The 25023-nt window shown below is 40.1% G+C and overlaps 1 protein-coding gene and 1 pseudogene across 1 annotated transcript; both read right to left on the reverse strand.

Moving 5' to 3' along the window:
• Positions 1-5854: 5854 nt before the first annotated feature.
• On the reverse strand, positions 5855-24531 carry LOC146449181 (uromodulin-like; the record flags this gene model as incomplete). Its single annotated transcript, XM_085101937.1, has 3 exons — positions 5855-6299; positions 23903-24037; positions 24402-24531. Coding segments are annotated over 3 exons (627 nt in total), but the record flags the coding sequence as incomplete, so codon positions are not given.
• On the reverse strand, positions 16840-19093 carry LOC146449182 (uncharacterized; annotated as a pseudogene).
• Positions 24532-25023: the final 492 nt, after the last annotated feature.

The following is a 25023-nucleotide window of genomic DNA, read 5'->3' on the forward strand; positions in this document are numbered from 1 at the left end:
GAAACAACAGCGTTCTTCCCACAGACTCAAATTTCATGCCTCAAAATTTACAGTTCTTGTTTCGATTATCTTTCTTGTAGGGTTTCTCCCGCTCTTACAAATTTTTGTTGGCATTACCGAGATTACGTTTTTCACACTTTTCTTATCATTTTCTGGTCGCTGGTTTCTGAATTTACAGTTAGTGAAGGATAAGAAATTGGATTAACTGAAATCGATGGGCAGAAATCAACTAAAGGGGGTCTTTACGGCAGGCGTTCCCTCTCCCAGTTCTCCCAAAAAGTATTTTAATCGCACAAAAACCCAAAGAAAATTTCATGCAAAAATCCATTATTATTATTATTATTATTATTATTATTATTATTATTATTATTATTATTATTATTATTATTATTATTATTATTATTATTATTATGACACTACGACGTCTTTTAATTTTGAAAAATTTTATCTTAAATGATCATATTGTTAGTTTCGCGACCTCCATGTTTATTAAGTAATATTAAATGGAGAGTTGAAATGTTGGTCACCATAGATGATTTTTATATGACGTCATTTTGCTAAACCTACAAGAATCATTTTTCGTTTTTCGTCTAGACTGCGAGCATTCTCCTTTTTGCTCGAAAATCGGCGGGAAGAACAAAAAAAAAACAACAACAACAACAAACAAACAAACAAACAAAACAAAACAAAACAAAAAAACTGAGCGAGCACGACTTATTCGAGATCTCCGGTGCCCACTTCGCCACTCGTCCCTCAAATATCGTGTCGCTTAGCTTATCCCCGTCGCGTTTATCCCCGCGGATTTTCGAACAAAAGACAGATTGCTCGCAGTATATTTTTTGTTCTTTTCTAAACCTCAGTGGGATTACCAAATTTATATCTTAAACAAGTAAATTTTTGTACTTGCTGTAAAACGGTGTTCTCGTGGAAATGGTGTGCTAAGCTTCAAGGCTTATGGTTTGTGGAACACAATGCTGTTAGACCAAATGTGTTTGAGACGAGTTCGTAGTCAAATTCGGCTTGGGTTTAAACAAAGTAAGCGGCAGTAATAAACATTCAATTAAGTTATCCCAGGCAATGAAATTATAGAGAGCAGGGTCGGGCAGCGCACAAATTGAAAGAAGGATTAAAAGCAAGGGAAGACCCGCCTACTTTCAGACTCTTTTCATGTCCTTCCTTTTCATTGCTCTCCGCAATGGCCACTTCACGTGATAACTTCTCTGGAAGAATAATTCGTATGAAAAATTATCCGTCCGAGTATGTTCTCAGCACTTGTTTGTTGAGGATTCCATACCTCTGGTAGAATAGTCTGTCTTCAAATCCATGTGAATAGACACAGATAATGGGGTTGATAAAATCAGGCGAATTACCCGTCTAAATTACAAGCTGACCCTTTCAGTTACAGACGCGTAACACGTCGTAGATGGATATCTCAAACTAGAAATTTTTTAGGACCTAAAAATGCATGGCCAACATATGGTGGGTGAAGTTTGGATGAGAATTATTAATTAATGTTCTGTACGTAAAATCAACATTTTTTGTCATCGCAATAGAGGTGGTCTATTTTTTCTTCAGTTTAGAAGGAGTTAAAAAAAAAAACCCTTGTGAGTGTGTATGAATTTGATAATAAAGGACTTTTTTAATTAATTAAGTGTGTTGTTCTACATTTTGACTTTTACCATTTTGTGTAAATCTACGCTACCCATAGCAGAAGCTGTTTCAATGGTGTCTAAGTAAATACAGTCGAACCTGTATATAACGGCCACCCTCGGGACTTGAGTAACTGGCCGCTTAATACAGGTGGGCCGCTTAATACAGGATCACTAAAAATACTCACTGAGCGTGGTCTAATGTTGATTTTAATGTCGTATCATGCAAAAACACTTCATGCAAGGAAACAATAGGACAATCAACACTCTTTCAAGTGATCAATGCTTTAAACAAAGTTCAGTGCCAACTTGTAACTTAACGGTATAATATACGTAATATTGTGTAAAAGTACTATACAATAAATTGTCCTCTACTCTCCTACGGTATACAGTGCTCTATTCCTATGACTTACAGTTCACAATGAAATATCCGTCATTTCATAGTTGTTACGCTCAATGTTCAATGTCACATGGCTGAAGAACAAGTTAATTAAAGAGGAATTTCTTGCTAAAGAGTGAAGCATATTCAAAACAAACTTTTTATTAGCGTTCGTGATATGGTACTGTACTTCAGCACATTGAGGACATCTGAAAAGCGTTAACTATATTAAACGGCCGAGTATCAGCTTACAATAGCTTTGTACATGTTATTTCTTTATAGTGATACAGGATCGCATTTTAAACACAATATAATACTGCATAACATAACATATGGCTTAGTTTCCATTCAAGGGTGGCCGCTTAATACAGGTAAAAATAACAAAGAAAGACAAACCGTAGGACTGCTACAGGGTGGCCGCGGCCGCTTAATAGAGGTGACCACCTAATACAGGTAACAAATACAGCGTGTGTATGAGGAAACAATCGGGACTTTAAAAACTGGCCGCTTAATAGAGGGTGGCCGCTTAATACTGGGCCGTTATATACAGGTTCGACTGTAAACCCTTTTAGGGGGCTGGTTTATTGAGGATAATAATTGCTGCAAAAGAAAACATTTTTTCCGAAGAGGGCTCAAAATGCCTTTAAAGAAACGCTTGAAGGAATAGTTTGTAGACCAAAGTAATGAATATTGCTTTTATTCTGTAGTCACCTTTTCTCTACACCCTATTTTGTCAATCTAGTAGGGCATGGTCGAATGTTGAATCTTCCTTGACTACCGCGACTTGGCCATCTTGATTTCGATCTCAAAAAAAAAAACTAGCGAGTGATGTCGTACCCATTTTTCCACTCCTACAGAGTTTTAAATCCTGGTAACAAAGATATATGAAAATGATTGAAAAAACAAAATCGGAAAGGGTTGAACTAACTTCTCAAATTATGATCAAAAATTGTTCTTGTCAAATGGGAAAGGCACAGAGTAATAGCCTCAATTGTAAAACTGTTATCAGTTTGCCTGGAATATCCAGGTGGTGCTCGATGTAATTTCCTATAGCTGTAAACGATGCCAGGTGACTTTTCAATCAGACTATAGCTTAAAATGATTTATACTCAAAGGTAGATTATGTTTCAAATAAAGCGACGTAGGCAATAACAGAATTGAGGAAGGGGGATTGTGTCCCGAATCTCGTTTCACAATATCCTGTATCTCATTATCCCTCCCACCCAACACCCATTCCTATAATCCCTAATGGGCCCTCTTATTTTATTTTATTTTATTTTTTGCTAACCAATGATGCTTCTTTTATTTGTAGCGGGTGTAGAGTTTACGGTGGATTTCTTTAATAACTTAATTTAAAGCCATGGGTACTTTTATATATAAAAGTGAAAGGAATGCTCGTCGGAAGATTGAAAAGAACCCATAAAAGTACAAAAGATTAATTACGTTTGCCGTTGTACTTAGTTAAGTTTACCCTTAAAAAGCAATAAAAGAAAACTAATCGTATTCGTCCAATATTTTGCACTAGTCTGGGATTTATAAATCAATCACATAGATCGCTCACACTTCTTTTACCCAAAGGGGGAGTCCTCTGGGTGCAAGAATAAGCAACCAACTCCATAAGAGATGAAAGTACCCACCCAGGGGTTATTGGTCTTTTTTTTTCTAAAATGTTTGCTTTTACGTCTTAGCAATCCTTAACTTTGATAAGTTATCTTGTCTATAATTAAAAGTATTTTCATTTTCTAGGTTTGCATCTCGCAACTCGCAACTCCACAACTCGCATTATTCGCATGCCCAAATAGTAATATTAGCACTTTGGCCATAGTTTTTCCAAGATGATTTTATTTTTTGGTTCAATTCATTGCAGTAAGGCATATATTTTGTTATATACCTAGTTGCTAAGCAGTAACAGCTTTAAGTACTGAACATACACTTAAGGTAATGAATAAATGATATCATCACTTAAGGAGAAGTTAACACTATAGTTAAGCTTACTTTAATATACTGGTAAATCAGAAAATGCTCGTCTTAATAGGATCGCTGTTTATGGCTTCTGGTTGAAATACAATTCTTGATCCCTGCTACTGGCAATCTGATGCTTCTATGTTTTGTACCATATCGTCACATTTAAATCACATAAAATTACCCATGGTATCTGTTAACATGTTTTGCCTGGTTGGTTTAGGTCACGAGAATGTGTTGTTTTGTAAAGATTATTGTTGCGCTGTCGCTTTATAAGTGAGCTGGACAGTCAGCGACACACCTGTTGACCGGATTCTATCTGATTGTTCCCATACACTCCACAATATAATTGTTTGGCTTAATTCAGTTATACGTACACTATTGTTTTATTTCATTTACTCCCTCTAAGTCGTTTTTTTTAATGCTGCTGTAGCTGGGAGGGTAATTTAACATCCACCCTACGCTCTCCCCCTCCATAACTTCTCACGTGTAAGAGCTATACCAGTGAGAGTGAAAAGATACATATTACACTCAAAAATGTCAGAGGTCCGCAGCAAGAAGTGATGAGGTCAAATGCTTCAGAAATCTCGCAACTATTCTAAAATGGCGGCCAACTTGGGAACGCCATCTTGACTTATATGATTCCGCAAACCTCAGTAAACCACCAAATTCAGCCAAAAAAAAAAAAAAAAACAAAATGCAAAGGAAAACACGAAAATGCTATAAGAATATAAAATTAACTGTAACAAAGATACAGTTAAAGCTACCTAAAAAAAAATTGTTTTTCAGATAAATTTCTGAACAAGTCAAGAATTTTCGCGCTGCTTACGCCACTATCACCTCCATCACCCGCTACTGCTACTGTTAAGCCTGGTTCTCATGTGCCGCCGAACTACCTGCGACACAGTCGCCGGTACTGTCTGGGGTACTGATCCGACATATGAGAACTGATACGCCGTCAGCAACGACAACAATCGCATGCATTTGACGCCGGCAAGCCTGCGAAGTTGACTTGAGTTCAACTTCGCAGTCAGGTCGGTGGTTCTTCTGGAACACTGGCGAGAAAAACGTTTTATGTGAACGGAACAAGCGATCGTCGGCGATGCACCAGAAGCAACAGTATAGCCCACAATTTATAACGTGCAAGATAAAAATCATGTACCAAACAAGATGATGAACTCGAAAAGACAAATTAACCATTCTGTTTACCTGAAGAAATATTCCCTGTCGTGTAACCTCAACGAAGCAAACAAAGTATGATACTGTCCGCGCTCCTTTCTCTAAACTTCCGCCTCGGTTTTTCTCTTTTTTCTTCAGCTTTCTTCGTATGTATCTCCTTACAAGCAACAAAATTAGCAAAAACTGGTAACTAATCACCAGAGTTTTATTCATGTTTATTAAAGGAATGTTAAAAGAGCACCAAACGATACCGTTTTAGCACTTTTTTTATTTAATTCGCCGGGGGCACGTCCCAATTACGTCTACGCAACCATTGCGATGCACCTCGGTCGAAAAAACCACATCAACCGGCGACTACAACGCAGGTCATCGCTGGTAAGTCGACTGCATATGAGAACCAGCCTTTACTACTAGTATTAATGCTGTTTCTGCTGCTGCTATTTCCTCGACTAATATACGTCAACAATAACAACAACAACATAAATTACACTTCTAGTTTGCCGTCAAACAATAGGGAACTTAAGAAGCAACGACGGCAACCACAACATATAACTTCATTTTATAAATTGCTTCTTCGCGATTATTTCAGTTTGTTTGACTTGAAAAAAGAGGGGCAAGCTAGCTAGTTAAGAGTAAATATGGAAAAGGCATTATCGTATACTCACGTTGTCCACAAAACGTGGAATTTCACTGTAGGAAATCTATCAATATCTCCATCATATTATAAGAAATATTTTCTGGTTTACTATATATGTAAAGAATAGGGGTTTAGTCAGTGCCACAATACCGGTAATGGCAGCCATTCATGCTGATTAGGTAGTAGACATAATAGGAACCACAGTTTCTCACTTTGATGGAAGAAAATGAATGATAGCAACAGTTTCCATTATAGCTGAAGCACACACGTCTTGTGACCTCACCGTCAGCAACCGATGGATGTCCATTGGTCAGCCAGCCGGGTGCGTGAGTGCCACACCTCCAATCAGGAGTACATGAAGTAGGCATTCTTGTGCCAGCAGCTCCTTCAAATCGATACCATCTCGGAGTAATTGAACTGTCGCAATAACCAAGATAAGTGGTGTAGGTTATCTTCCTATCAGGACTGTTCAAACTTTGATAGTTTTGGCATTCTGAGGAACAGAAGGAGGTCAGAGCGTTAAAACAAGAGGGCATATTTAAAAGTAAATGCCTAATTTCTTTTTACCAGGAATTTATCATTATGAGAATCATATAGCTAAAAAGGATGAGCATGCTCAGTACAATTTATGCAAAACGCACAGTTCCATCGTCGTTTTGTGGCGTTGAATACTCACAAAACCGTTCACCTTGCTGAACGTATGGTCACTCACAAGCATTAAACAAAATCGTGTCTAACGAAAATTAAGGAAATGGACCTGTGACATTTTTTTTTTACCTTTTATGCGACGGTTTGATGCAGGTCATTTTCTTGGCGCCTCAAACGACAAACATCGCATTGGTGATAATGTCACTTAAGGAGGCTTGTAAGGATTTTTTCATTGTTGTAGTGTTTGTGAAATGATAAAAGATTACAAAAAATTGCTTCTGATCATGTGGACAAACTATAAACAGCTTTGTAATTCAGTTGTTGGTATCTAGTAGATCTTGTGTTAGTTCAAAAAAGGCATTTTTCACAAAGAAAAATTTCTACTAGATACATTTCTCCTAAACATTTTTATTTGAGGACGCATACTAGGTCACCGCACACAATTTCGAGACAAAAACAAATGTTTCCTGCGGCTTTTATTTCCGGTTTGCGTGATTTTACTCTGAATTTTCACTTCCGGTGTTTTGCGCGCGCTAATTTGGTAGAATTTTTGATTCATTCAGCTGACGCGTACACCTTAGTTATGGCGTGGATGGGTTACGCACGCGCACGAGGCTAGAAACTCTTTCGCGCCTCCTTAACGTATTTTTTTCATATTTTCCTTTAGGTCTCCTCGCCATTGTTGAATCTATTTCTATTTTTTTCTTGTTTTCATTATATTTGTGGTGTGGCAAAGTAAATAAATAAATAAGTAAATAAATCACAAGAAAGTAAGGTCAAGGAATACAGTATGGAAGAGAAAAGAGGGGCTTTGCTTTGGATATAGACATTGCATTGACACCTGCATGAAATGAAACATATGCATGACCTGTGATCGGACAAAACAAGTGTGACATTTGGCAATTCAAGTAACGGCGCAAACTACGCATCTAAAATCTCATCCAAATCCGGTCTTTTAGCGCTAAAATTTAGCTTTCTACAACAGAATAAGCTTAATCAGAGCAAGACAGCGTTCTAAATTGATTTTTCATTTTCATACTAGATTCATGCTCCATGTGAATAGCGGCGACCAAACATCTGGAAATTGTTTATGACACTTTCGAGCGTAAATCCCACGCAAAATGCCACTGCAGGAGTAATCGATCACTGGCCTATCATCGCTACAGTTATAAGGGCGAAAAATAATCGAATTCATTTCCCAACTCACGCTTGAAGGGCAAATCGTTGTCAAGCTTGTTCTTGTTTGCCATTTTACTTTAAGTCCCGGATGTTGAAATCAACGTTTGAACGAGTCAGGTTCCAAACCTCAAGCGAGCAGCTCGGCTCGCTCGATAAGCTCGATTAGGCCCGTTGTGAGGCTGATAAAACATTCTACCCATATCAATAAAAGTCTAAAATTGCAGTCCAGAATAGATTACTTCGTCATTTCGAAACGACTAATCAACTTCGTAAAGAAAACAGAAATCCATACTTCAATTTCGCCTGATCACAAGAATATCCTGGATTTGATCAAGGGATTTGGGGCAGTATATGTAAAAAGAAGACCAAACAACCAAAAAAAAAAAAACAACAACAACAACAACAACAACAACAAAAATTGGCTTCACCCACGTGCAGCCTGTGGTTCCTTGTTTTTTTCCATTTGGTTATCGTCATCCGACCGCGGTTGAAAAATTGAACAATTTGAATCCGAAGAAAATGTCCGTTTTTTGTTATGAATATTATACCTAAGATCCAAGGTATAAACGTTATACCACTGAAAATTCTCTGGTTGCCAAATTATTGTACGATAACAACCGGTTTTATGTTTTCCATTTTTTCTTTCAAAAACGTTTTGCAATTTAATATCGATCCCATATATTCATTCTTACACCTTGAGGGAAGTAGGACAAATAAAATAGACCTTACCCTATTCCAAATACATCCAAGCGTCACAGATTTCGAAAAGAATTCTTAATCGGACTTGGTGAAAAAAACAGCAGGTTAAACAATGTTCGCCATATTCCTCTATCCTATTTCCTTGATTACTTTATACCATTGGTATGGTAGAGATATTGAGGGTAGTGGGTATCTTTTTGTTCGGAGAAACACAAACACAAGATGAACGTAAAAGCGCCAGACCGAAAAGACCTTCAAGTCCATACCAAATAATTAAATCGTTGATCATTTACTCTTCCTAAAGAAATCTGAACTAAATAGCATTTAAGCAAGTGGATGGCAGGTTTACTTGTACGGAACGGGAGCAAATCATGAAAAAATGACCGGGAAGAATAAATCTACTTCTTCTGCGCCCTACCAAGTGGGTAGTTTGGCAGTGTTCCTGTTTGTGAAGACCTCTTAATTATATACAGCAAAAGTTTTATCGGCAGGGTCGTGCTGGTACGACGCATGAACGACGCAAGGCCAGAACCGGGCTAAAATTTTACCCAGGTGGCCTTACGTCTGATTGAGAGATAGAAATACCAATAACAGATGTGTATTTTGTCTTTTGAGGAACCTAGATAGCCCCCCTTCCTCAAAGACAAACACAGTCACCAAAACAATCGCACACTTACAAAACCGTGTTATGAGTTAATGTTTATTAAAGGTTTAAAATGTCCAATCGAGATATTTTAAACTACACTTTGCCTAACCGGAGTCCACTGTGTTACACGATGTGGCTAACCTCAAGTAAGTGGAGGTTATTATTTTTCTTTTTTCTGTGCGTGTTTGTTTATTTGTTCATGGGCAATAGGAAACATGGGTTTCGACTAAATAAATATTTCATTTATCTCAAAAGTAGTTGAATTACTCGCAATAAAGTAGTCTTTAGTCTAGCTGGTCGTCTCTTCCCATTGATTTCTTGTAGAATAGCCCTGATGAACAAGTAACAACGCGCCGTTTGACTCAAAAAAAATTTAACCTGCAAAACAAATTAGTCAGCATTTGTTACGGTCTTGGTAACCGTGCGTCCTATTGGCCGCTAAGCGCGCGAGTGTTAACTCATAATCCCCGCTGGGTAGGAACCAAACTCGATCAATCGTGCGAAATTCGTAGGAAGAAACTATGCCCATCTCCATAAACCGAAGCAAAGGGGGTCTAAAAAGCCTCTAGAAGTCTGGTAACGAACAGGTGTCGGACAATGTTCGGGAGAGAGAAAACTGAAACCAAGAGTTGCTACGAGTTCCAAATAGTGGTTAGTTGGAAGCTGTTTCACCGAAATATTTTGTTGTTTGTTTTGAATACCTTGCCATGGAACCACAAATTTAAGTTCATTCAAGGTCTGGAAAAAAATAACATCGTTTAAAATACGTTTACTCCAGTTGAGCGTTTGAAAGACGTTTTCTAAAGTGTTCTATTTGTTTTGCTGTGTATATTATAGCAATTGTTTCCATAAATATCTATATCTCTTTAAGCTTATAAGAAGTGTAGGTAATTTAACTGCCGTAACAGAATTGCTACAAATTTCATACGATGTTGAAGCCATCCGAAGAAACTGGCCGAGTTGGCGCTCGTTCAAGCTGGGAAGACCGGACTGCAATACTCCAAGTAATGTTTGTAAAAATCCGGAATAAAATGTTATTAATGCAACTTTTTGTTTCGTTAATCTACTTCTTGACCTTCTTCTGTTTATTTGACTTAGAAAAATTGTCATTGATTTCAATATACAGTTGGGCTAACAGCAACCCAATAAACTAAGAATACTTCAAATCCCAAATATTTTACTCATATATTTCAAAATTGTTTTCGACTCCTTCCATGTGGGGAGAGTAATCTTTTTGTCACATTTTGCAACTAGCAAGGGGTGGAAGAAGTTTGCAGTGCTCTTACCGCGTGCAGACGAATTTGAAAAACAATGTCTATTGTATTTTCGGTACAGGGGTTGGCCAATAGATCTAATCACCTAGCAACGGTTAAATGGTTTCCCACCCAGTCACTTTTAGCGTTAACGTTCGCGCGCCTAGCGGCCGCGCCTGGGGTTTCAATAACACGGTACGGTTACCAAGAATTAACAAATGCATGCTGGCAATAGAATGTTAGGGCTAAATTCTACAAGAAATAAATGGGGAGAAACGACCAGAAAAGACTAAAGGCTACTTCATTGTGAGTTATTCAACTCCATTTGAAATAAATGTAGTCTTTATTTAGTCGAAACCCATGTTTCCTACTGCCCTGATGATTAGTTTGCTTGTTGATTGTTTTTCAGTGCTTACAGTAATGGATAGCATAAAACCACTCTAAACACCAATGTTCTCCGTTTTGATCCTAGAGATTAAAAAAAAAAACGCAATGGCCGGAGCAAATTTAACATGATTTTTATTTATCTTAAATTACAGCGGTTACCAATAACACGCGACCTATCGCCTTCAAGAGACTCCGATAAAGTTGCGTTTTGGTGGACGTCAATCAAAGAAAAGCCGTTGAAATTATTTTGATTTCTGACAACAATTCAATTCGTTTGGACGAGAAAGAATGAAATCCCTCAAACTTTCTCAGAAGAATGGCCTATATAAGTGACTCAAATAAATATAACTATTAGCTCAGTCCGATTCGTATTTTAGCTGTAGTGCGACCATCTTGGTTTTACCGCTCCCAGAGGGCTTTCAGCGGCCATTTTAGGCCACACTTTTAAGAATTTGCCTTACAAAGAAAGGGTTACAAATCCGAAAAAAATCTCACTATTCGAGACAAGCAAATGTTTTATGTTGTGTTGAGAAGCTTTTTTGGGAATTTGATCGAAATCTGATTTTTTTTACAATTTTTTTAAAAATTTCTTCCCTATTGAACTACTTTTCAAGTGCCCAAAAAATGGCCGAGTTTAAAGGAAAATATCGCTAAAGATACATTAGTTGGCATCCTAAAACAGCATCCCGGTTAAAGAGCAATGTATTTTCTGTAAGAACATGCAATAACATTTTTGGGCAGTTGAAAAGAGAAAATTAAAGAGGAAGGAGTTCTAACTGTACTTTTGTCAACAAATACCAACTTCGTAATTAGCATAACAACATGAAAATAACGCTTTACTAAGAAGATAATGATAAATTCTACTTACTTCGTGAAATATCGAGATCTGGATATTTCAAAATATATCAATTTATAGTTTCAGTCGGATACAGCCGCATTTTCGATGATTTGTTGTGCGAAATCACTGAAATACACCACAGCTGTTTAACTGAGTTGAATAGGCCTTATCACGGTTTTCGACGTATAGCGAACCAGCCGTGAACTGCTACTAAAAATAGTCCGCGGGAAAAAATAAAGACAAATGTATGGAGATTTCAAAACACGACTGGACGCTTTCTGGCACAGCTACATCCCTCCAATTTTTTTTCTTAAAATCGTTTTTCTAGTACCAAAAGTTTTCAATTCATGAATTTTTCAGAAGCGGTGTTTTATGAAAATTATTTGAAATCTGATTTCCATACAAACACTGTTATTTCAGACGTGTTTGCCTACTCGTCAAAATGGCGTCGAAAACCGTGATAAGGCCTATTCTTCAAAGTCCGTCAGGACAACCATCGGCCGGAAAAAATTGCCTTCCGCCCCATAAGCTGCTGTGTGCAAGGTGTCAAAAATTTCTTTGTTTTCCTTAATGACCAAAACTTCTTTTAGCAAATCCTGCTTTGAACTGGAGATTCTCGTCAAGAAATCGTTTATGTTTTGTTGACCTTCCACCGTGTTTAAACAATGAAATTGCGTTAAAGAAACGCGCGCACGTCCAGACGGGCTGGGGTGGGGGTGGGGAGGAAACAAAAATGGAACAGCTCCTGAATTTAAAAAAAAAAAGGGCCATTCAAGATGTAGCGGGCGGAGCTCGAGATAACTTGAACTCCAATGTTGATAAGAACGAGAAAGCATTTACTAGAACTCCAACAGACCAGTCCTTCTTTCTTGATATATAAATTTAATGGCTTGATGGAATTACGTAAAAACTGAGAAGAAAATTATAATTAAAGCTTGATTACAATACATTTACAAGAAAGATTAATTGATCACTCGTGCCGCGAATCTATGTTACGAAATACGTGCTTGAAATGTAACAAAATAGACTACGAATACTACGGGTGCAAGATAGACAAAAAAACGTCATCATACCTCTTTCTCCTCTCCTGTACCTTAAATAGACGCTTTGATTCTTTCACTCTTTCTAAAAATGTGTCTGTCTATTTCGGAAACGACGGGAAAACTGAACTGCAACACGATCCTATTTCTTCTGAACTCACAAAAACGGAAATTACACAACAAAACAAGCTAATCATTAGCATGGCTCCCCTAAAATGGTCACAATTTATGATTTACTTAATGAAACAAAATAAATCAGTTTTCAATGTTCACTGTAAATAGTCATTCCTTAAGGCTCCTCGGCTGGGAATCCCCGGTCCTCATTTTCATCACTTGACATCAAGAAAACCAACTTTTGAACAAGTCTGTCCAGGTGGGAAATGCGAGACCCCTTAAGGCTGCTACCGTCACCATCACCTGATTGGTTAGCTACTGCCACTTTCACCTTTCTTACAAGGCCGTCTTCGTCTGGGTATGTCTCAGCAACACGGGCGAGCTTCCAGCAATTTCTGGGAATGCTGTCGTCTTTCAAAATCACGAGGTCTCCTACCTTAAGATTTCTGTATGAAGCTGACCATTTCTGCCTGCTCTGCAGGGACTGGAGATACGTTCTTCTCCATTTATACCAAAACTCGTTTGAGAGGTGCTGGACCCGACGCCATCGTTTCCTTGAATATGCGTCGGCTTGCTGAAAATTTCCGGGCGGCGCCATGACTACAGAAGACTTCATTGTCAGCAATCGATTTGGTGTCAGTACATCCAGTGCGTCTGGACCTGTGAGGTCGATCGTCGTTAGTGGGCGGCCATTGATTATTGCTTCTGTCTTGACCATTAGTGTGCGTAAGGATTCGTCGTCTAGTTGTTTGCCATGATTCTGCAACATTGCCGATAGTACACTTTTTGTGGTACGGATGAGTCTCTCCCAAACCCCACCCATGTGGCTGGCCTGGGGAACGTTCATCTTCCAATTGATCCAATCACATCCGTCCTTCAAAAGTTCTCTCTGAATGGCGTCGTGATTCATCTCTAATAGGGCTGATTCCAATTCATTCTTTGCACCTACAAAATTGGTGCCTTGGTCGGAGCGTAGCTGCTGGACTGGTCCACGGCGACCAATAAAGCGACGATACGCATTTAGGAACGAGTCGGTACTGAGTGAAACTGCGGTCTCCAGGTGAATGGCGCGCGAAACCATGCATGTGAATATAACCCCATAGCGTTTCATTTCCTTCCGTCCTTCCTTTATGTACCAGGGTCCAAAGTAGTCCACCGCGCAGTAGGTAAAGGGCGATTTCCTCAAGTCGGTCGTTTGGTAATGGGGCCATCTTCTGCTGCTGGGTTGTTGCTCTTAGCTTACGACACGTGACGCATTTAGATACATGATGGCCAACAGTAGAGCTGCCCTTTACTATCCAGAAGCCGCACGTGCGGATTTCCGCTTGTGTTCTTGTTCGTCCTTGATGTCTGGTACGCTGATGGAAGTGACGTATTATCAGCTCAGTGATGTGAGATCTTTTCGGCAGTATCACAGGATGCTTCATCTCATAAGGCAAATCGGCCTGTTCGATTCTACCTCCAACGCGTAGGATACCATATTCATCCAAGAATGGATCTAGTCGGTAGATAGAGCTTGATCTTGTCATTCCTTTTCTTGCTCTGTCCTTCCTTTCATGTCGGTGTTGGGCGCTTGTCAGCAACTCTACTTCTTTCGTGAAAGCTTCATGTTGAATTGCTTTGATTATCCTTTGTTCGGCCTTCTGCAGGTCTTCAGGACTCACCGCAATGCTTCCTACAGTTTCACGCGAGGATTTAGCATTGTCGGGGCATTGTGCGCGTCTTTCTTGGGAACCAGAGGGAACCTTAACATCTTCCTTTGAACGGTGTTTCATTCTGTCGACGAATAGGAGACAAATTGCGATGACCCGTTTCGCTCGATGCCAGTTGGAGAAGCGCTCAACACACTGCAACACAGTCGAGCGTTCTGCGGCGCTGGTCGTCAACACTGAAATCTTCTTAACTTCAGGATCTTCCGGTGAAACTACAAAGTTCAAGGTAGGCTTGTCATGACGTGGCATCCAGAGAAAGTCTGGTCCATTCCACCACCTTTTGTTGTTTACTAGCTCTTGAGCTTCGAGTCCTCTAGACGCATCATCAGCTGGGTTATCCCTTGTCTGAACGTAGATCCACTGATCAGGAGATGTGCAGTCGCGGATCAGCTGCACGCGGTTAGCGACGAATGTGTGGAAACGCCTTACTTCATTGGATATATATCCGAGGACAACTTTGCTGTCTGTCCAGAACACTTCAGGGATTTTGTGGTACTTCAACTCCTTCTGTAAAAAGGCACTAACTTTGGTTGACACTACTGCGGCAGTAAGTTCTAATCTTGGTACAGTAATGGGTTTCAGCGGCGTGACTCTTGATTTGGCCATCACCAAGGAACAGTGTACTTCGTCATGACTGTTAACCATTTTGAGATACGAACACTGGCCATATCCATGAACGCTTGCATCGGAGAAACTGTGAAGTTCGACCGACTTTACTTCGCCAAAGTCATCAGGTTTGTAGCATCTTCGTATCTTCATCTCTGCCAGAGTGCGCAGCTCTCCCCTCCACTTCTCCCATCGGAGCCGAATGGTTTCAGGTACTGCCTCGTCCCAATCAGTCTTATCTTTGCATAATTCTTGCAAAATTTGCTTGCCTGTTAACATGAAGGGTGCTGCTAGGCCCAAAGGGTCGTAAATCGAACTGATAGAGGCTAGTATTCCTCTCCTAGTGAAGGGTCTGTCCTTCAACTCCACTCTGAACTGAAGGTGGTCTGAGTCCACACACCACTGAACTCCCAAAGCTCTTTCTATGGGGAGGACATCCTTGTTGAGATCCAATTCCATGACCCCTTTGGCACGTTGATCCTTGGGTATGGCCTCTATTACTTTCTTGCTGTTGGATACAAATTTGTGAAGATTGAATCCTCCCTTAGCACATAACTCCTTTGTGCTTTGGATTAGGGATGTGGCTTCAGACTCTGAGGGAACCGACTTGAGTCCATCATCTACATAAAAATCTTCTTTGACAAATGCTCCCGAACACTTCTTTAAAGTCGTCTGCCGCTCTTTTTAGTGCAAAGTTTGCACATCCAGGGGACGATACCGCGCCGAACAGGTGTACTGTCATTCTATATTCGGTTACTTCACCATCTATGTTACCATCCTTCCACCAAAGGAACCTGAGGAGGTTTCGATATTCTGGCGAGACGAATACTTGATGGAACATTCCTTCAACGTCGCAGGTGAAGGCCACCGGTTCCTTACGAAACCGACAAAGAACCCCAGTGAGATTATTCGTCAAGTCTGGTCCTCGAAGAAGGTGACGGGTTGAGAGATTCACCATTAAATTCAGCGCTTGCGTCGAAAACAACCCGAATCTTGTCCAGTTTTTGCGGGTGATATACCCCATGGTGTGGTATGTACCAAGTGCGGCCATTGTTGACATGAAGCTCTTCGGAGGGAACACTTTCAGCATGGCCTTTCTCGATCATATCGTGCATAAAGGCTTGGTAATGCTCCCTATATTTGCCGTCTCTCGTCAATCTTTGTTTAAGCTTCATTAGTCGGCTGACAGCGAGATTCTTGTTGTCGGATAGTCTGAACGATTGTTCGTTTAACGGTAAGGGCATTTCGTAGTGCCTGTCCTCTCGTCTACGAATGTTTGTTGTCACAATGTTCAGGAATTTCTTATCTTGGAAGGATAGCGCCTGATCATCTCTGATCGTTTCGTTGAAGTCGAGCTCAAACATTCTGTTAACTTGAGTGGGCCCAAAGACTTCTTTAAATTGGGTTTTCATTACGAAGTGACTCACGGTTCTGCTCGATCCTTCTCCAATTTCTCGAGAAATTATCCGGTTGCAGGAACAATGGCCATCGTCTTCAACATGCTTGTCCAGATTAATGGTTCCGATGACGCCCCATCCGAGGTTCGTTCTCTTGGCGTACGGATCTTCGTCAGAGCCAGGAATTACTTCGCATGGTTTAATTGCTCGGGCACAGTTCACTCCTATGAGGAGTCCTACATCCACATCGTCACGATAGGGCATTAGCTTATCAGCAATTCGTTCGAGGTGAGGCCAGCCAAATACGGACTCTGGCCTCGGAATTTGACTCCTTTTGACAGGGATTTCATCTCTCGAGTAAGCTCCAGGCAGGGGTATTTCTGATTCTTTCTTGAAACCTCGAACTACTAGACCGTTTATCTTCTGACATGAGACCACGTCTTCTCCTAAAACCGTAGATAGCTTCAGCTGAACGCTAGGACCACTGATGCCTAAGCCTTGAAGGACGTCATTCTTAACGAAACAGGCGTCCGATTGATCGTCGGGGAGGGCGTATAGAAGAGTCTTCTTCTCTGGGTCTTGGGTATGATGCAACCACACTGGAACGATAAGTGAGTGCGAGCTGCAGTTGCTTACGCTTTTCGCATCTAGTGCGTTCACGCGATGAGATGTGTTTAGGAGTATCAACGTGAAGAGAAGTGGGATGGAAGCCGTTACAAGACTTGCAAACCTTTCTAATCCTGCAGTCTTTCTTCATGTGGCCATACTTCAAGCAGCTAAGGCAGAGGCCATTAGACTTAATTACATCCATTCTTTCCGTTTGACACATCTTAGCAAACTTGTCACAATCGTCAAGGTTATGAGGGCTCTTACAAAGCGGGCAGCTTTCAGACGGTTTCCTTTCTGCTTTCCTTTGAGTTGTATTGTTCTTTAGTTCACTGGATCCACTGGCAAAGCTGCTGGTGCCGACTGGCTTGTTCTTGTAGTTGCTACCGAACCTTGCTCTCCTTTGCGGCTCCTCCTTCTTGTCTTCATCCTTGGGCCTCGACGACGTTATTGGGTTGCACGCGATTCTAGCTTCTCTCTTTAGGAGGTCATAGAAGGCCGACAACGGAGGGTAGACTGGTTCATTGAGAGATCTTGGCCTCGAAACGCTGCCTTGTCTATCTTCTGCTGTGTTGAGCCAGCGGTCAACTTCACGGCTCCGGCGGTCGCCTATGTTACGGGGAAGCTTCCGCACCATTTTCTGGTTCTCCTCGGGATCGTTTAGCGCCTTCAGATACTTTATTTGCTTCATGGCCGTTTCACAATGAAGCAAGAAATCGGAGAATTTTCGAAGACTAACGCCGTCATTAGGGGGTACTTTTGGCCATTCGGTTAATTTCTTCCGGTAGGCATCGGCGACCAGGAACGGATTCCCATATCTTTCGTGCTTCGTTATATGCGTCGGCGCTGTCCAGTGAAAGGAGGCTGCGAATGGATTCCTTAGCTTCTCCGCTGGTATACTTTCCTAGGTAGTAAAGTCGTTGCGTTGAACTGTCGGTTCGCCTTTCTATGATCGTGTCGAACGATTTCTTCCAGGTAGGGTAATGAAGGAGGTCTCCTCTGAACGTTTCAGGTTCTGGGAGTGGCAGTGACTCTTGCGCGTGGCGTTGAGTCATCAGATCGGCTAGCCGCTGAAGAATATCGCCGTTTGTTTGGGATGGAGAACCTCTGCCTTGATCCTGTGTAAGACGCATGCTATCTGGAGTCCACTCTTTGCACTGAGCATAGGGGGTACTTGTAAATTGTGCTCTCTTGGGCGTTGGCATGGTGACATATTCGGGTGCGAATGGATTCAGCGTGGATGGATGGCGTGTCACAAAACTACCAGCATCAGTAGTACCTTCGTTTATTGGGACTTCGGTTTCGTTGTGATGCGTCTGATCATTCGCAGGAGATGCCTTTGATGAAGAAGGTTTGGGTGTATCGCTTAGCTCCGTTTCCATTGTCAGATTACTATCTTTATCTACTGATGAGGTCTGAGTTGTTAAATAATTATGGAGGAGATCGTTTCTATTGATAGCGTGTGGCAACAAATCTTCCTTTTCACCGTTGGGAGCAAGCTCGTTCTCTTCTACTTTGTTGATAGCATTCATTTCGGCTTCAGCGATTGCCAGTTCCTTGGTGAGTTTAAACTTCTTTAGTTCTGCTATTTTGGTTGCTTCGCCGTCTGCGAAAGATATTTCCGTTTTCAATTTGGCGACCCTTGCTGCGGTGTTTACTTTTCTGTCGATTCTAGCTGACGAATGAGATTTTCTGCTTTTTTGTGAGGTCCTGCTAGAGCGACTCGGTGTGGATTTTCCAGAAGGAAGAGAGCTTTCCTCATCTTGCTTAAGATCTGTTATTCTTTGATTTAATCGTTTAAGCGCTTCCGAATGCTCTTGCTCCCAGATCTCAAATTTCTGTTGCGCAACACGTTTCACTTCGAAATCGTCTAATACTTCATCGAGCCGTTCTTGAACTGCGATCAAGATGTCCATTTTTGCTTCTAAAAACATTCTTTCACTTTGCAGCTTAGCTGGATTGGTTGAATCGGCGAGACAATTTTCTATTTTGTTTAGCTGTTTACGCCAATTCCTTTGCGCGGACGACCTTTGATCTTGATACAATTGTGTTTGATACTCCTTTCCTTTCAAGGTCTGTTTTCGTTTCATTAATGGTTGGCTGGCTTCAGCACTTTCAAGATCGACTAGGTCATCGTCTGAATTCATTTTTTCTAACCACTGGTTTATTCCCGACGTAAGTTACGTACACAGCTGAGTTGCGTGTTATAGAGTTTTTACTGTAGCGGGCGGAGCTCGAGATAACTTGAACTCCAATGTTGATAAGAACGAGAAAGCATTTACTAGTACTCCAACAGACCAGTCCTTCTTTCTTGATATATAAATTTAATGGCTTGATGGAATTACGTAAAAACTGAGAAGAAAATTATAATTAAAGCTTGATTACAATACATTCACAAGAAAGATTAATTGATCACTCGTGCCGCGAATCTATGTTACGAAATACGTGCTTGAAATGTAACAAAACAGACTACGAATACTACGGATGCAAGATAGACAAAAAACGTCATCATACCTCTTTCTCCTCTCCTGTACCTTAAATAGACGCTTTGATTCTTTCACTCTTTCTAAAAATGTGTCTGTCTATTTCGGAAACGACGGGAAAACTGAACTGCAACACGATCCTATTTCTTCTGAACTCACAAAAACGGAAATTACACAACAAAACAAGCTAATCATTAACACAAGAATACTATTAAAGCTATTTTATGTATTTCGGGTACTAAATAGGAAACTGCTGTCCCAGAATAATATGATATTAATATGATAAGCCCTTGTGCTGTATTTTTTTGGTTGGGGCGTGGGAGAGGGGGGGGGGGGGGGGAGGAGGGTTGGCAAGTAAAATTGACAGCATCAAATATGCAATGTGTCCTACTGAGTGACTGCTGAGGGGACGTGAGCGTCCATTTAAAAGCACTGCACGTTTGGGACGCATCTTTAAAAACCGAGGCACAATTGCTCCTAGCAAGGGCAGGTATAGTATGAGTATTTTAATATTTATTTTAGCAGTTTTGTCTTAACAAACACCAAAGTACAAATCATAAGTATTCATTCCTTGAAGCGAATACGTTTATTTTGAACTCCCCCACGAAATTCACAACCTGGTTTCCATGCCATTTCGGATAACAAGTTATCACCTGCAATTACACTTCATTACACCTTTTCACACGAAGACGCTAAAAATAGAAGCATTTGCATTTGCATTTTACGTGTTTTTCAAAAGCATTAGTTTAGAGAGTACGATCCAATGGGACTGTTTGCTTCTTATCAAGTTACACGCTTTTCACTCCGCAAATGCTTCTATTTTTATCGTTTTCGGTACTGGATCCGCAGGTACCTCCAACCTACGACGAGTAGCTACAGGTGGCCATGACCAGGAATTCTCCCCAGAGCAATTAAAAGTGCGGCTGCTAAGCCATTCGCTTTACGCGTGTCACGAAAAGAATGTGCATATTAAAACTGGAAACAGTACGTTTTGATTGACACATTATATTTCTATGGTTCTCTTTTGCGACCCAAACGACCCAAACATTAAACACGAATTAAAATGAAAAGTAACCACACCTATGAAATTTAATTTGATGTAGTCTACTTAACGATCGGCTTCGCGTTTCCGCAGGGCAATTTAATCACAGTGAGAGAGGGAAAAAAACATGACAAGAATTGTCGACGAAAGTTCCAGAAGTCCATTTTTGCCCCTAGACCTACCACAAAATATTTGAACTCGCTGGAAAAGGTACTCATCTAAATAAGAGACCATGACTTTACAGAGGGTACTTCCTACTACGCCAGAAACCAGAAAAAAATTATAACCTACACAAATTTCTCAACGTTCCCTTAATTCACTAGTCATGTTCCATTATTCCGAGTTTAATTTATAGCCTCGAATAGGCGAAGAGTGGCTAACGCTTTCGCAGCATCTTACAAGCTAAGGTCCGTGACATTTTTATTTCCTCCCCACCTCCACCCCAAACCGGATGTGCGCGCGTTTCTGTAACGTAATCTCATTGTTTAATCATGGCAAAAGGTCAACAGAACAAAAAAAATTTCTTGACAAGAATCATTGACCAACATCATGTGTGAAACTTAAAAAGAAGAGCAACGATCAACTGATGCTGTAAATTAGTGTTTTACTTCCCAACCCCCCCCCCCCCCCGCCCGCCTACCACACCCCAACCAAAAACTACAGCACAAGGGCTTATCATATTCCGCATTATTTTGGGACAGCAGTTTCCTATTTAGTACCCGAAATGCATAAAATAGCTTTGACAGTAATCTTGAATGGCCCCTTTTTTTTTTAATTTAGGAGCTGTTCCATTTTAGTTTCCTCCCCACCCCCACCCCAACCCGTCTGGATGTGCGCGCGTTTCTGTAACGCAATCTCATTGTTTAGTCACGACGGAAGGTCAACGGAACATAAACGATTTCTTGACGAGAATTGCCAGGATTTAAATGGTTGCTAAAAGAATTTTTGGTCATTAGAAAAACAAAGAAATATTTGACCCGTTGCACACGGCAGCTTATGGGGTGGAAGGCCGATGGTTGTCCTGACGGACTTTGAAGAATTCAACTCAGTTTAACAGCTGCGGTGTATTACAGTGTTCTCGCACAACAAATCATCGAAAATGCGGCTGTATCCGACTGAAACTATAAATTGGTATATTTTGAAATATCCAGTTCTCGATATTTCATCAGGTAAGTGGAATTTAGCATTATTTTCTTAGCAAATCGTTATTTTCATGTTGTTATGCTAATTACGAAGTTGGTGTTTGTTGACAAAAGTACAGTTAAAACTTCTTCTTCTATAATTTTCCCTTTTTAACTGCCCAAAAAATTTTATTCAAGGTTCTTACAGAAAATACATTGCTCTTTAACCGGCATGCTGTTTTAGGATGCCAACCAATGTATCTTTAGCGATATTTGCCTTTAAACTCGGCCATCTTTTGGGCACTTGAAAAGTAGTTCAACAGGGAAGAAATGAAAAAAAATTGTAAAAAAAATCGATCAAATTCCCAAAAAAGCTTCTCAACACAACATAAAACATTTGCTTGTCTCGATTAATGAGATTTTGTTCGGATTTGTAACCCTTTCTTTGTAAGGCAAAGTCTTAAAAGTGTGGCCTAAAATGGCCGCCGAAAGCCCTCTGGGGGCGGTAAAACCAAGATGGTCGCACTACAGCTAAAATACGAGTCGAACTGAGCTGAAAGATAAATTTATGTGAACTACTTACATAGGCCATTCTTCTGAGAAAGTTTGGGGGATTTTATTCTTTCCCGTCCAAACGACGATAGACGATATTTACAGAGGGCGGCTCTTAATTCTTCAAAGCATTCTGCTATCTGAACGACGAATTGCTTTGAGAAACAACTTTGACATTAAGTTTAACTATAATTTCCTTCTTCCTGTTAAAATATATAAGGACAAACTTTTAAACAAAAACACTACCGATCAATGTTTTCTCTTAACGGTTTTTTTTTTCTTTATCATTATTACGATCATTATTTTAACCTGTACCATCCTTTCTTTATGAACTGTTTGTTTAAATGAAACCTTAGAATCAGCATGTTCTAGTTGCGTTTATAACACAGTGACAGAGCGTCTGAGCCGCAGTTTTTATCTTTGATAAGAACCCGATTCACCGAAGTGTAGGTGGCTATAGTTAACAATTATTCACCAAAGTGGAGGTGAATAGTGATGGATATTTACCTGGCCGCTTCGAGGCCCAGTAAATATCCATCACTTTCATCAACACTGAGGTGAGTAATTGTTTTAGTATATAACACACAAGCTAAATAACTAGCGGACCAAAAAATTCCTTCATTTTTGACACAAATATTGGGAGATTTTAAAATCTCGCACGCCGCGCGGTAAGCCCGGGGTTAAGCGATTTCTTATTGAAGTTCCGTCTCACTTTCTTGCGAACAAATATAACTTTTAAAATCACTTGTTTAGTTGCTAAGGTGTCATTTCTTCAATTGTTGTGTGAAATTCGTCTCGTTGTTCAGATTAAACCATGATGCAAAACATTAGATGTTTCGTTGTTTACATTGTAATTACAGTGCTCGCAGTTTTCGTAAACAAGGCATTGTATTTTCATTTCTCCCCTTAGAATTTGAGGTTGTAAAGATTAAATAACTTACCATAAAATTCCTAAAACTAAACTTTGTTACCATTTTTGTATATTTTGTAACAGCTGCCTCGTTTATCAAAACAATTTCCTTTTAAGTGCCGGAGGCGAAACGGGAAGCTTCTTGTTTCTCTTCGGCTGCTCGGAGGTGAATAGTACTTGACTAATCACCTCCGAGCTAGCCAATCAGTAAATGACACTATTCACTTGTGTGGCATATGCTAATGGGGGATTTTTATAACTGTTCACTGACACTGAGGTAAATAGCTGCTTTACAATGTACTAGACTAAAACAGTACGATAATATAGTACGAAATAGGTGATTTTATTAATGATCTATTCCTGCCAACGGTTACGTTTTTCGCAAGATTAATTTACATTTGTAACCAACGTTTTTTTCGTTTTACCGCTTTCATCGATAAATTCGGGGTTGAAAAGATAAAGCTTTTACTGTGAAAGTTGCCAAACTAAATTTCGACGGCTTCTTCGTGTGAGCGGGGGCAGCGTCTCCGTTTATTTGAAAAATCTTTTCGTTTGTTACGATAAACAAACAGGGATGCGAGCTTCGCGAGTTGCTTGGAGGTGTTATCCCGAGTTTCAGTAGCCAACCAGTGCGCGCCAACAATGCTATCAACTACTTTAGTATATACTAAAACAAAGTGTCTCTGCTTATACAGCAGGATCCCAATACATTATACATGAGAGCATCAGTCACGCTACTCGCCTGCGGCTCGTAGCGTACTTCTTTGTTCTCACCACGTTTTGACGTCATCTGTGCGTTATCAGAGTACAGACGCACGGCAAAATGGAATCTATTTGTTAAATATCAATCAATTGTAACTCACCTGGCACAGGATGCGTGCAGTTTTTCCCGCTTCCTACATAGGGATGGTTACATGAGCAGCTGTAAGATCCCAGAGTGTTCGTACATGAAGAAGAATTGTGGCAGTCGTGGATGCCGCTGGAACACTCATCAACATCTGTGAATAAGAATGATTTAGTGTATCAACACGCTCATTACTGACGTATAATCAAGTGCCTCTTGCTTAAGCCGTTAACGTTGTTATACTTTAGCCATTTTGCTTTTGACGAAACACGTGAGTAACAGTATATGTAGCAAAGTAAGAAATAAAGAGGTTGATAAATAATTTAATTTTTCGTTTCTGAAATTTGCTCCCTGACCAGTTTATAACCGGCATCAAGGCTCTAGTTAAGTATTTACGGGCCTTCTTACAGGCCGTTTTGTTTTTATGGTCTCGTTTAGCAAGAGATTAAGAAAAGTTGGGTTACGGAAATGTAAACAATACTACTTCGTTAGTATAGTACACAGTTGAAGTAGCTTACCAGTACATGATTTGCCGTTGCCCGAATATCCAGAATTACATTCACACGTGTAATATCCGTCAGTGTTGTTGCACACAGCGTTGACATCAGTACAGTTGTGAGTGTTGGTAGAACACTCGTCTATATCTACGAAATGTATTGAGAGAAGGATTCAATGACTGTCATTAATTCCTGTTGAATTTTTTGTAAGCTGCACTCTCGTTACCTGGTTCTTAAATCCCTCTGTTTATTTCGGCACTCTCGCATATTTTGTAATTCTTGTCACTGTTGTTGCTTTTCGTAGTGTCCCTGTTTCTGTTGCTGTTGTTTTTTGGGCAATAAAACTCCTATTTGTTGGATGTAAAGTTCGCGTAACTTTTGAAGCACCCGGTTAACTTCAAAATTACTTAGTCAGGAAAATATTTGTCATTATACACAACTTTATGCAGCTTATTTTATCCTTCTCTTTGGAAAATTTAAACGAAGCTCCTGATAAATAAATAAATAAAAAAATAAATGAATGAATGAATAAATAAATAAAAAAAAAATAAACAAAAGAGGCATGCAAGCCTGATATACAATCCATCTTGTCTTCAACTTTTCGTGTACTATGCAGGGAGGGTACTTTGATTTGCTTTAATTT

Source organism: Pavona decussata, unplaced genomic scaffold (assembly GCF_977016875.1).
Source record: "Pavona decussata unplaced genomic scaffold, jaPavDecu1.1 SCAFFOLD_609, whole genome shotgun sequence".
NCBI lineage: Eukaryota > Metazoa > Cnidaria > Anthozoa > Scleractinia > Agariciidae > Pavona > Pavona decussata.